Source organism: Solanum lycopersicum, chromosome 5 (genome assembly GCF_036512215.1).
Source record: "Solanum lycopersicum chromosome 5, SLM_r2.1".
Lineage (NCBI taxonomy): Eukaryota > Viridiplantae > Streptophyta > Magnoliopsida > Solanales > Solanaceae > Solanum > Solanum lycopersicum.
In genome coordinates this window covers 1008857-1021390 of record NC_090804.1, presented here as the reverse complement: position 1 = coordinate 1021390, position 12534 = coordinate 1008857, and the positions used below count along the sequence as shown (strand labels likewise).

Genomic DNA, 12534 nt, shown 5'->3' with positions numbered 1-12534 from the left:
TTGTAGTATCTATTATTCCCAATATAATCGTAATCCATCTCCCTTGTTAATTAAGAAAAATACATTAAACCATGTTGTCAACCTTTTATTAATCGTGACAAAAATAATAGCAATGTCTATTTTTATATTCTTCTTGTGTTAGAACAAACTCTTTGAAAGCATATGCAATTAATTAATTAAATTAATTAATCATAGAAAAGCAAAATGATTGATATATATCCAATATATTCTCTTAAGATCTCATAATGATCTTTTTCCATCTTAATAATGAAGCATCTTCAATACATTTTTTCTTAGTGGAAAATTCAATATTACTTTAACCTAAAAAGAATCATATGGACAACCATTAATTAAAGGACAAAAGGCAAATTAAAAATATTATAATAGTCCTTTTGGTGTTTCTTTCCTTTTAATTTATTCATATTCAAAATTTACTAATTCAATTAATTTAAAGTTGTATGGTATAAAATTTATTTAAAAATAAAAAAATTCCTATTTAAATAAATTATTTAAATAAACTTCGAATCTTCTGATTAAATTTAAACTCGAACCTTTTGATTAGTAAGAAAAAATCTCATTATCTATTTAATGATATATAGTGATAATACTTTATATTAAATTATTGTGTGATAATATAATGTCATTTAATTTACACAACTTTGTAATGAGTAGAGAGGTTGGTCAATCCTTTTAGGCGAATAGCTCGAGAAAACTCTCAAAATAATATGTAATCAATTGCATAATTATTACTCTTCATAGTTTTTATTTTTAAAGTTAAAAAATAAAAACTTTGATTAATATTTTAAGATGCATTTTTTCATTATATTACTATGCAAAAAATTGTAATTTATAGTACTTTTTCATATAGTTTTAGAATATCTATTTTTTTTTGTTTAAAATATCAAATTAATGTAATCTAATTTATCTTTAAAAATTAGTTATATTGACTTTTAATAAGCGTGACATGACAAGTATTTCTGGACGGAGGAGGAAGTGAAAGACAAAGAAAGAATAAGGTTAATTAATAAAATTATTGTACTTTTAAGAAGAATCTTTCATAGACATTTGTAATTATTGACTTTTGCATTATAGTTTTAAGATAACCCCAAGAAATTCCATTATCTTATCCCTAACACAAAATCATTAAAATAAGGCTTGGTACATAGATAGGCTTAATAAAGAGGTTTTAACTTTTACAATTTATTGAGATTAATTCGTATAATTAAATTAAGGTAATAATAGATGAAGTATTAATCTTATAAATATGTAATGAACATATCATAACTCATAAGACATCAAATGTTTCAAAATTTAAATTGAAAATAACTGATATGACTTTATCACGTGTATATATATTTAATTTAAATAAATATATTTAAGTGTCTAAATAAAATTAATTGATAAATTGATCCTTGTGCCAAAAGATATTTTCAAAATTATCGTGTTAATTCTTGTTACTTTCACTAATTCATATTAAGTGAATTATTGAGATTTTTTTTCATAATTAAGAATATCTAAGTTTTGTTGAAACTCTTTTTTTATATTTACCTTTCTTTTTAATAAGATTCTTAACTATTTTAAAAAATTCTTCCTTTTTGGAAAATTAACACTTTTAATCCCTCAAATGTTGTTTTTTTTAAATATATATTTTTTTTTAATCATACCTAACCCTCAATCAATTGATGTGCTCTTTGATTCTTTTAATTATAAATCTTTACAAACTTAACGATTTATTTAAGTACTACAACATTCAATTTATTTTTTATGTATGTACCGCTACTAAATTAATTATTTCCCTTTGTAAATCATTTCATTAAAAAATAACATATAGAACAAATTTCTCAATAGTTTTTTTAGGATAATATTTTTTAAATATGCAGAACAAAAAAAACATAAATAAGAAATTCAATTATTATTTCAAAAAACATTTTCTAAAGAGATTTTTTTTAATCTTCATTTGAGCAACACCCTTAAATGCATGCATGAACATTAAGGTTTCAAAAAGGGGAAATTAAAATTAAAACATAAAAGTAATCCACTTTATATATATATCACTTTACGTTGCATGATTGTGATCTTTCAATTGCATGCGATTTTAAAAAAAACATTATGAATAGACAAATAAAAACATTTTATATTTATTTGTTTGTAAATATTGTAATTAAATAGAAAATAAATAGTTGGGTTCAATTCATCTTATACAAATGAAAAAAGTTCCTTAGTAAAAATTCGCTAGATATACAAATTCTTTATTTAAATAAAACCGATCAGTAAATTTTAAATATATCAAATGATCAAATTAAAAAAAAAACGACACATCAAATTATGGAAGGTCACATTGTTTCATAAAATATGAGGTTGATATGACATCAATTACCTTGAGTTGCCTCTATATTTACAAACATTTAGTATATAATCATGGAGCTAATTTATGTCTGGTTTCTAATCTTGTTTGCCTTTATAAAATACTATATAGTTGTCTTTGCCTTTTCATTAATAATCTTTTAATCTTTTTGTTGCTTGATAGTTTGGACTATATATATGTTACATCCTCTTTTCTTTTACTATGCCATAAACATGTCAACTTCATACTTTATTTACAATTAAGTGTTAATTTTGAGATTAAATTAATGTAATATATATTTGCTCAATAGTTTATAATTATTGAGTAGAAATCTATAAACATAATTGTATTATACTACAAAATTGTATAATGCTCATTTTCATTGAATATGACATGGTAATTAATAACTGAATTTTTGTTCAATAGAAGAAAAATATTCAACTTAATAACAAGGAATTACAGATTTCAATCTGTATTCATGACGATACAAGCTTATAACATGTCTAAGATATTTCAGATCTAAATTTACGTGTATTTGTAGTTTGGACTATGCTATATCGACTGTCGAGTAACATAACGTGGAATGACTTTACTTAAATATTATATGCACCTCATTTTCAGAAGTTTGTTCTCGATCGTCAAACAATTGTTGTCACTAGGTGTAAGGAGAAGAAAGAAAACATAACCCTTTTGAGATAAGATTGTTAGTAATTTTAATTGTATTTATATTTATGTGAAAGTGAAAGGCCAATTAACAAAAAACTGTTGTTTTCACAGTTTACTATTACAATCCGTGTGGTTTTTGTCTGTTGGGAAAAGTTTATATATGAAAAAAGGGAAAAGAAAAAAGTGCTTTGAATTTGGAATTTGGGACCATAACTTATCCAATTTTATTTCATAATTCAATTATATATAGATGAAAAAAAAAACTATATATGGTTAAGGAATACTATTTGGCCTGCCTTAGTATGATTTTTAGTTATTTATAATTTAAAAACAATTGATCAAATGAGTATAAATGGAGCAACGTGTATATTAAATCGGGAAAATGTATATAATCGATATCAACTCACTTATATTTATAACCCAAATTATTAGTGTTGCATTAGAATAGGTGGATATGGGAAACAACAAATTATGTACATATTATTTTGTCTAACTAATTAAAGACAACATTTATAAATACAAAAATAATAATTTGTGATAATTTTTTATCATGTTTTCTCAATTCTCACCTCTAACTTGTGCATTAATCGAGAATATAAAACAGAGATTATTTATTCATATAGAATATAAGTAACATCTTTTTTTTTTTTTGTATTTGTAAGTAAATAGAATATATTTTTATAAAAATATTTATATAATTTAGATAAATACTATCGAATGTGGGTGAGGTGGATGATAGAAGTGTTGGGATGGGGGCTATAAAGTGGCGAAGTTAGAAATTTCATCAAGTGTGTTCAAAATTTAATATATATATATGAATAATAATTTTTAACCTATATATTTCGTATCATTTCTATATATAAAATATAATTTTTCGATGATATGAGGTACCGGAATGGAGGCCGGGTGTGTTGGAAGATAAGAGGAGACAATTATAGAATGCTACTTGTGGAGTGCGTTAGCTCTTTTCATTAAGAAAAATTATTTACTCATTTTAAAGATATTTATTTATTTTGTTGAAATAAATATTTTTCAATTTATTTTACCAACTAAAAATGAAATTTTTATAAACATTTCCAATTTAGTGGGCCAAAGAGAAAGAAGCCCATTTTAGAGTAGGCCCATCTTGTCAATCACAAACTGAAACCCAAAATTATAGACTCATGTGTTTATTACCCTAACCCAAATCAAATCAAATAGAAATTATGATTTTGTAAAGACATGAATAAATCACCGGAAAACAACAACAGTATATCCAGTAAAATTAAGTGAGGTCTAAAAGAACAATACGTATAAAAACCTTACATCTTTGTGAACGTTAGGTGTGCAAATCACAAAAAACTCGTGACAATATGACACTTTTCGATATAAATATTCTTTACGCCGCGTAAGGTTGATAGTCATATATGATATACTTGTGTCAAGATAATATATTAGGAGTGCAAATTGCAAATAACTCACTTTTGTAAAGGAATTTTTAAATGATAAATCATATTCATATACCTCTAACAAACTGCATTAGGTCACTCATGCTTAATACTTCCCAATTTTACTAGAAACAAGAAAACTTAGGGGCAATATTTATGTATATATATATATTCCCCTTCAATCATACAGATGGGAAAAACTTGTTGAGATTGAAGGGCAATGAATAGAACTCTTCACTTCTTGTATCTGTTTTGAATGATTTGAATTTATCCCACCATGGCATACCTCTGTCCTTCCTTGTTGCGACGTCTTTTCGATGCAGTGATACATCCAGGAATAATGCAAGTAAACCAGCAACAAATGGCTCCGACGAGAAGGGAACATTGATCATGTCATTGAACTGGTAAGAAGGAATAAAATGCAGGAACTCATGCATGGTGGTTACAAGAAGAAAGGGAAAAATGTCGAATTTTACTTTGACGCCATTCATTTTCATACCCTTGTTAGAAAATCTTCTCATATGTCCTTGATCTTAATGGAACTCCAATATGGATGGGATACATTCCATGTGTCAAAATACTTGGTTTAAAATTAGGGAATGTCACCAATATACCATCTAGTTTACCAATCAGGCTGAAGTATATACAACATATATATATATGTATATGTCGTGTATAGATATGTATATTCTATGTATAATATATATGTATTTAGTATATTATATACTTTGTACATATTTTGTGAACTAGATGATGGAATGGTTCAGATCCTCTAATTGTTAGGATCGAAATAATTAGGTGTCATGTGGAAGCTAAGATACCACGAGTAAGAAGACAAACAACAAATATACCAAAAGACACAAAGACTACACATGGTTCGGTTAATTGACCTACGTCCCACAAATGAGATGAGCAATCCACTAGAGTAAAAAATATAGAGAGAAATAATCTCACAAATTCACTCGGAATACAAAGAGGTTCACGTAAGTGTCACTTGTGTCCCACGAATTCTCTCCCCCTAACCTAAACTCTCAAAGCCTCAAGGACTGCACTGTGAATGTTGATCAAGTTAGAAGGAACCAACCTCTGTTTATAGAATCCTGAACTTGATTCAACAAGCAAAGGACTAGCCAAGTATGAACTATGAAGACTTTATGTTTTCCTTTTAGGAAAAGAAATATCTATTTATGGTAAGAAACTCGGGGCAAATATCCAAAACTAATATACTTCGGTCACGGGCTATGTTGGGGCTCCATTGGGGACAAGGGCAAACACGAGACGATTTTCTAACAATGAGGGTATGGATGACCTCGAAGTAGGATGAAGGATAAAAACTTGTGATATTTCGTATGATCGAAGGGGTGTTTTAACACTTGTCCATCAATGTAGTAATTTATATAGAAAAGGGGTTACTTACCCATCTAGCTCTAGTATGAACAGGACCATATCCATTTATTGCTGTATATTCATTGAAGTACTGTGGAATGGATAAGCCCATGAAAATCGAGAATCCTAGAATGAACTTTGTTCGAAAGCTGTTTAAGTTGCAGAACTGGAGAAAACTTAGACCAGCTGAACCTGCAAACACATTAGGACAAAGTTTATCATGATCTCATTGTCCAAGGAATACACGAAAGACTTTAACTGACGATACATACCAACATACGCAAAGAAGAGACAATACAATGCTGCAACTATCGGTGCAGGAATTGACGCAAAGACAGCTCCAAATTTTCCTGGATGAGCACAAGTTTAACTATGACATAACATTTTACGCTAAAGAATGAACAGTTTATCTGTCGTAAATGATTGCATGCAGCAAACAACTTACCAAGAATCGAGAAGAAGATCATGAAACCAGCAGATATTTGAACAACCCTCCTGCTCCCGACACGAGTTAATGCCAGCAGGCCAGCATTTTCCCTATTGAATAGAAATGAAAAGGTTAAGTTCTTTCAATGAGGATTAAAACTATGCTTGCACACTAGTGGTAGTACTTGACAAGAATCTTACGGAGATACAGATGAGCCAGTTCCAGTTCCAAATATTCCTGAGAACAATATGCCCACACCCTTAAAAAGGACAAGAAAAACTAATTTTAGAGCCACATATAATTAACGGATAGTTACCTTGAACAACAGAGGAAATGAGACGAGGATAATTGTGTTCATTTTAACTGTTTCTGCTTGAAGTAAATAACATAGGTAAACAACAAATGACACTTAAAGTTTAAGCTATGAAAGATGTGAATATCTACATTTGATGAGATATAGAATTGACCGTGCAGTGTTTTAGTAGATTTACCTGCCAACCTACACCACGGCTAAGGACAGAAGGAGGTATAGGAGTTGCGCTGGCATACCTTGACACGGCAAAAAAGGTACCAGTGGACTGTTTGACATGAGAAGAACTTGTATCAATTAGGCAGTCTTCAAGTAGCTAATAATTAAACGTCAACCAAATGGAAGAGACGTAAGCTCCATCAGAATCAGATGGACCATAACTTAGGAGACACACTATTTAAATTAACTAACCTCAACAAGCGCAACAAATGAACCAGCCATCATTGCAAATGCTTCTCCGGCATCGAATGTGGGAGCTCCCCATTGAAATGGATATGGAACTCTAATCCTGTCAAAAATATATGCGTGGAAGGTTTATCTAATAGTTCACGGTTAACGTATACCTCTGTTCACTACTGCTAATATAATCTGTTTGACATTATGTGAGTCATATCCAACAATTATGTGCCTTTACCCATGCAATATATGTGTATAAGAAGGGCTAACAGTCCTTCAGTCTACACTTTATCTTGACAAATTATGGCAGTTCCATATTTAAGGGAATGAAGTACCCTTACCATGGAGATCCACTAATAATTCCAGCACGATCAGTTCTGCAGCTAAGCTGAGTCTTCATTGGTGCATTTTTGTAAGTTCCAGCTACAGTGAGAATGTGAGCATAGACCCATACAATCATCACAGAGAATATAACAGCAAACCGGTCGAAGACATGCTTATCCCCTTTCATCAAATGAGGTATGTACTGTATACAGACACGAAAATATTTGTTAACATGTTAGTTGAACTTGTAAAAGTCAGATTGAGGGCAACATTTTTTCGAAGTTCATAGAGTGAACTAGAAGAATTCTAAGAAAGTTGTGATCAAATGCACCTGTGAAAAGATTAAGAGAATGATAAGCTGCGGCAATCCAATTTCTGCACATTTTGCTACCTATATGCAAAAAAGTCAGTTACCAGTTACCATGACGTTTAAGCTTTTCATTTCAGTCAGAATCTAATTCGTAAAAATGTGACACAAATGGATTACCAGAGGAAAACCAAACTCATATAATCCAAATCCTGATAGAGCTACCAATGGAATAGCGGAGAGTGGACTGATTAACCTGAAATTTGAAATGGGAAATAGGTCTAACTAGTTAACCTTCAGTCTTTCACATGCCATAGATACGGTAAAACAATAAAATAATCAAGAATTATTTATCAGAATCACTCTTTTAATCCTTTTGTTTATCGTATATTTTGCTGATCATATAACTCACCTTGTCACATTCCGCCATAGGCCACTAAAGCCAATAACAATCTGAAGAGTTGAAGCTACAATCATGGCTCCTTGAATCCCTCGCATTATCCTCTCAAATTTCTATGCATGTAACAGAAAAGACCAATGTAAATTATTGCATCACCATCAGTAGAAATGCTGCAATTGACACAGGTTCTAATTAGCTAACCTCCTGAGGGCTCGAAATGTCGTTGTATCGAGCAGCCAAGACAATCGAAAGTGTTGTTGGTACAAAAGTATAAGAGCCTCCAATAACAGCAGGTAGTCTTGTGCCAAACAAAGTCTGAGTTAGCGTGTTCAAACCAGCAACAAAGAGCAATGTCTGAATCACCTTTGCTTTCTCTTCCTGATCAGTAAAACAAGGATCAAAATTAGTATTGGAAAACAAGTTGTAATCTGATTAAAACCACAAGTCCCTAAAAGAAACTATAACAAGAATCTGAATATAATGGTACTCACTCTACTTCAATTTATTTGTGATTTCCACAACAGAATTTAAGAAAGTGAAAAGAACTCTTCAATCTTAAACATGTCACGGGGAACGTTGAAACTAAAGAGTTGTTAAAAAGGGAAAGAGACGGCTCTTCTATAAACAAACTAAAAAGGAAAGTAGGACAAGTAAATTGAAACGGAAGGAGTAATTCTTACTTTTCCACCTCCCATCTGGGGAACCAGAGTTGAAGGGATGAGTACAGTTGTACCAAGCATAACAATGTAGTGCTGGAACCCAAGTAATATGGCCTCAGCTGCAACAAGAAGTTCAACATGTGTTCAATTAATCAAAACACAAAGGCATTAAACCCACAACAAAAGAAAGATAGAGTGAGAGAGGGTAGGAGAAAGTAACATGCACAGTAAACTAAAAATCTAAGGTATCTTTAAAGGCCTTTGATTCAAGACACAAGACATTGAAGCAACCAATGAAATCACATATCTAAAATCACACACACAAAATGGATAAGAACAACGACAACAAACTAAAACCTTTAAATCAAAACAAAAAAAAGAAAAAAATCACAGAGACAATCATCACATGGAAGAGCTGAGGATCTATCAAAAACAGTTTACTACTTTCAAAAGGTAATAACAAAACTGCGTGCACACCACCCTCCCCGAACTCCACTCGTAGAATTACACAAAGTACATTGTTATTGTCTGTTGTTAATCATCACATGGAAACAAAATATAATACGATATATTTCATTTTTCGATAGCCAAACAATTTAACTTAGAGCGAAGATTTAAAATTGTGTATAAGTCACAATTGACAATGCAAAATACGTAAAAAAAAAAAAAAAAAAAAAATACGATCAAAGATAGACTTGCTTGGATCTCAAAATCTGAAACGTATAGAGGGAAGTAAATATGCATGAAGCACAAAGTGTGTTCTCAAGAAAGTTGGTATAGAAACTTACGCCAAGGTGGAGGACTAGTAATGCAGTAAGAAACATTTGGAAGCTGATCTTTAACAGGATGTGGTATATTCTCATCCTGTTTTGGTGGTGCTGCAGCTCCACCACCTGCCATACCTCTGCTTCTTCTTCTTTTTCACAAAATGCAGTTCAAATTTCCACACAACACACAAAATATCACAATCCCAAAAAAACAACACAAAGACAAATCAACAACTTATAGTTTCTTTGAATGCAGAAATACATGACAGCACTGTATAAAAACCCCAAATATATATATAAACTTATAAAGATTACAGCTTTTTTTATGTTTCACTAACGAAGCAAGAAAAAAAAGGACACTCCAGGTTGATATTGAGCAACAACACCCAAAATGCTAAATAACACTCTTCAAGAAAACTTATACTATAAAAAAAAAAAAAAGTAAATGTGAATATGACTTATGCTAAGCAAAACAAGAAAGAAAGAAAAAGACAGAGAAAAATCAAAAAGTTGAGAAAGAAACCAAAGTAATCTTCCCAAGAGAATCTTTTTTTTCTTTCTTCTCTAACTTCAAAATATAATTACTAATTGAACATTTGGGGTTCTTAAACAAAATCCCTTTTTTCTTCTCACACGTTAAAGATAAAGTAAAAAAAAGCATCTCTTCTTCTCCATTTTCATAATAAAGATCAGAATTTTCCAAATTTTTTTGCCACTTCCATTTCAAATTTTAAGTGTAAAAGAATAAAATGAAGTACATTACTACTCTCTGCGTGCGTTCGTAATTTATGTAATATATTTCAAATTTTAAGATTCAAATAACATATTTTGAATTATCAATTATTACAACTTATATTACATTTTATGTAGTTAATAAATATATAAATTTTGAATCAATCTTGAACTATTTAACTATAAAAAAAACGAAAAAAATCACATAAATTGTTGCACGACAAATGAGAGTAGTATTTTTCTAGAAGAAGGAAGGAATGAAAATGACAAAAGAGTAGCCAAAGTATTATTCTACCTAGGCAGTTATTTTTCTATTTTTCTTATGAAGACAAAAGAGCAGCAGCAGAGAAAATGTGATATTTGAAAAATTGTGGAGAAAAAAGTTAAAATCTGGTAATTTGTCTGTTATATCTAATTTGTAATTTTGTTGAGGAGTTTTGCATGACAATTTTGGATTGAAGTGTACAATATATTTGTGTTTGCATTAGTCCTGTTTTTGTTACATAGGCTACAAATTGACCACTAGTAGTTTCTCATTGTTAAAAATATAATAAAGGATTCATGAATTAAATACTATCCGTCGACTCTAACGTTAAGAGACTTTGTGATTTCGTTGTTAATATTCGTTTCATATGTAAATTTTTGGTAGAAATCATAGCACTAATAATATATATACTTTTGAAGTTTAAACATTTTAATATTATATTAAAGTGCTTGAAATGCCAAATGAGTTGCATCTTTGTGGTACTTGTTGTAGAGCATTTTATTTTGCTTCTTAATGGCATTATATGTCTCATTACTCTTATTAATTGCGAAAGAAATTTGTCATTAGTTGTTAGTAACTTAAGTAATCATCAATTTTTTATTTTACAGTTATTCTATTTTTATATTTTATAACTCATGTAACATTTATCATATTTATTTATCCACATTACTATCCTTTATTCTACTTATGATTATATGAAAGACTTCTTCATCTATAAATAGCGGTGTTTCGTCCCCTGTAAAGTATTTCAAGAAATATACAAGAGAAAGAGTGGAAGAAAAGATGAGAAATATTATATTGTGTATATTGAGTAAGTGTAGTGAAAGAGAGTTGAAACAAAAAAATATATTCTAAGTCTTCAACTATATTTACTATACGAAAAAGAATTTTTATATGTTGAAGGAAGGTGTTTTTGTGTAGAGCTTTTGACCCTTCAACTAATTCGGAGTTGCTTGAATTGTATGACGTTGTTGGAATGTTATATCCTGAAAATAACAAGTAAAGAATCATATTGCTAAATTTGCGTAGATTATACCACAGTAAACTTGAAATCGATGTAGATTAATAATTGCAACAAAAGTCACAAAATGAACTGTTTGCACTAGAAAATAACATGTCATCACCATTTCATTATTTTTTTCCACTATATATGTTCATTCCATAAAAAAAAATATTATTTAAGAAAACCAGATTATCATAACTTATATTTTTATCACACTAATATCTTATTGCTCACTTTATATATCATCCCAAAATTTGACATTTCATATCTAATGTCCCATGCTATGTGCTATAATTTCCATTCCAATTGTAACTAATACATACTAAATAGATAATCATATTACAACTCCAAATGTTTAATAAAATTGCCATTGTATATCTTGTGAATATTTAGTTTTGAGTTGAATATTCAAAGATTTTTAAAGAAGACAAGTAGTCAGTAGACATTATATTTTCAAGTACAAATTTGTATAGATTTGTCACCTTTAAGTTGATGGAAATTAATGTTCATTTGTAACTTGTAAATAAGTGATGTACTATGTGTTAAAATTTTGCCTTTAACTTTATTGGATTCCAAAATGTAGGACTGAGCAATTTGGTTCTTTGACCTATTTTTTTTTTATAAAAATTATTATTCTAAGGTTCTTTGACCTATTTCTTGGTTGCTAAGCATAACATGAATAGTTTAATGCACTTTATCTTCATACTAAAAGTCAGTAAACTTGGAGAAAAAAGAAGGAGATATGCAAGTGATTAATACAATATAAAATAAAGAGCATAAAGTAATGTATTATGGTTTTTTTCCTCTTTAAATTTCAACGAAGAAATAAATTATATGAATTTGATATTTGAACTTATTAAGTGATGATATGTGAAAGTCAAAATTTAATCGAGTTCACCTTAGTAAGAATGATATTGATTGCAATATTACTCTTATCAAATCCAATTACTATAAGCTTGAAGCACATAAGACGTTAGTTAGTATTTAAACGGTAAAATATGTACTTAGAATGTTTTTGACTCTTAATTACAAATTGATCAATAGTTATTTTTAAATCATTAATTTAATAAAAACTTCACAACTTAATTCATGAAGATTTCAAATTCAAATAAACATTCAGT

At 29.5% G+C, this 12534-nt stretch overlaps 1 protein-coding gene across 1 annotated transcript; it reads right to left on the bottom strand.

The window, feature by feature from the left end:
• Positions 1 to 4471: 4471 nt before the first annotated feature.
• On the bottom strand, positions 4472 to 10123 carry LOC101262812 (nucleobase-ascorbate transporter 7). The gene is made up of 14 exons (XM_004238656.5): positions 9435 to 10123; positions 8668 to 8765; positions 8189 to 8365; positions 8000 to 8100; positions 7768 to 7843; positions 7612 to 7671; positions 7298 to 7482; positions 6972 to 7068; positions 6742 to 6828; positions 6451 to 6509; positions 6269 to 6360; positions 6096 to 6173; positions 5855 to 6015; positions 4472 to 4838 (listed from the first exon to the last, which is right to left on the bottom strand). The coding sequence occupies exons 1-14, from the start codon at positions 9544 to 9546 to the stop codon at positions 4620 to 4622; spliced, it is 1602 nt and encodes a 533-aa protein (XP_004238704.1). The 5' UTR covers positions 9547 to 10123; the 3' UTR covers positions 4472 to 4619.
• Between the last annotated feature and the right edge of the window lie 2411 nt (positions 10124 to 12534).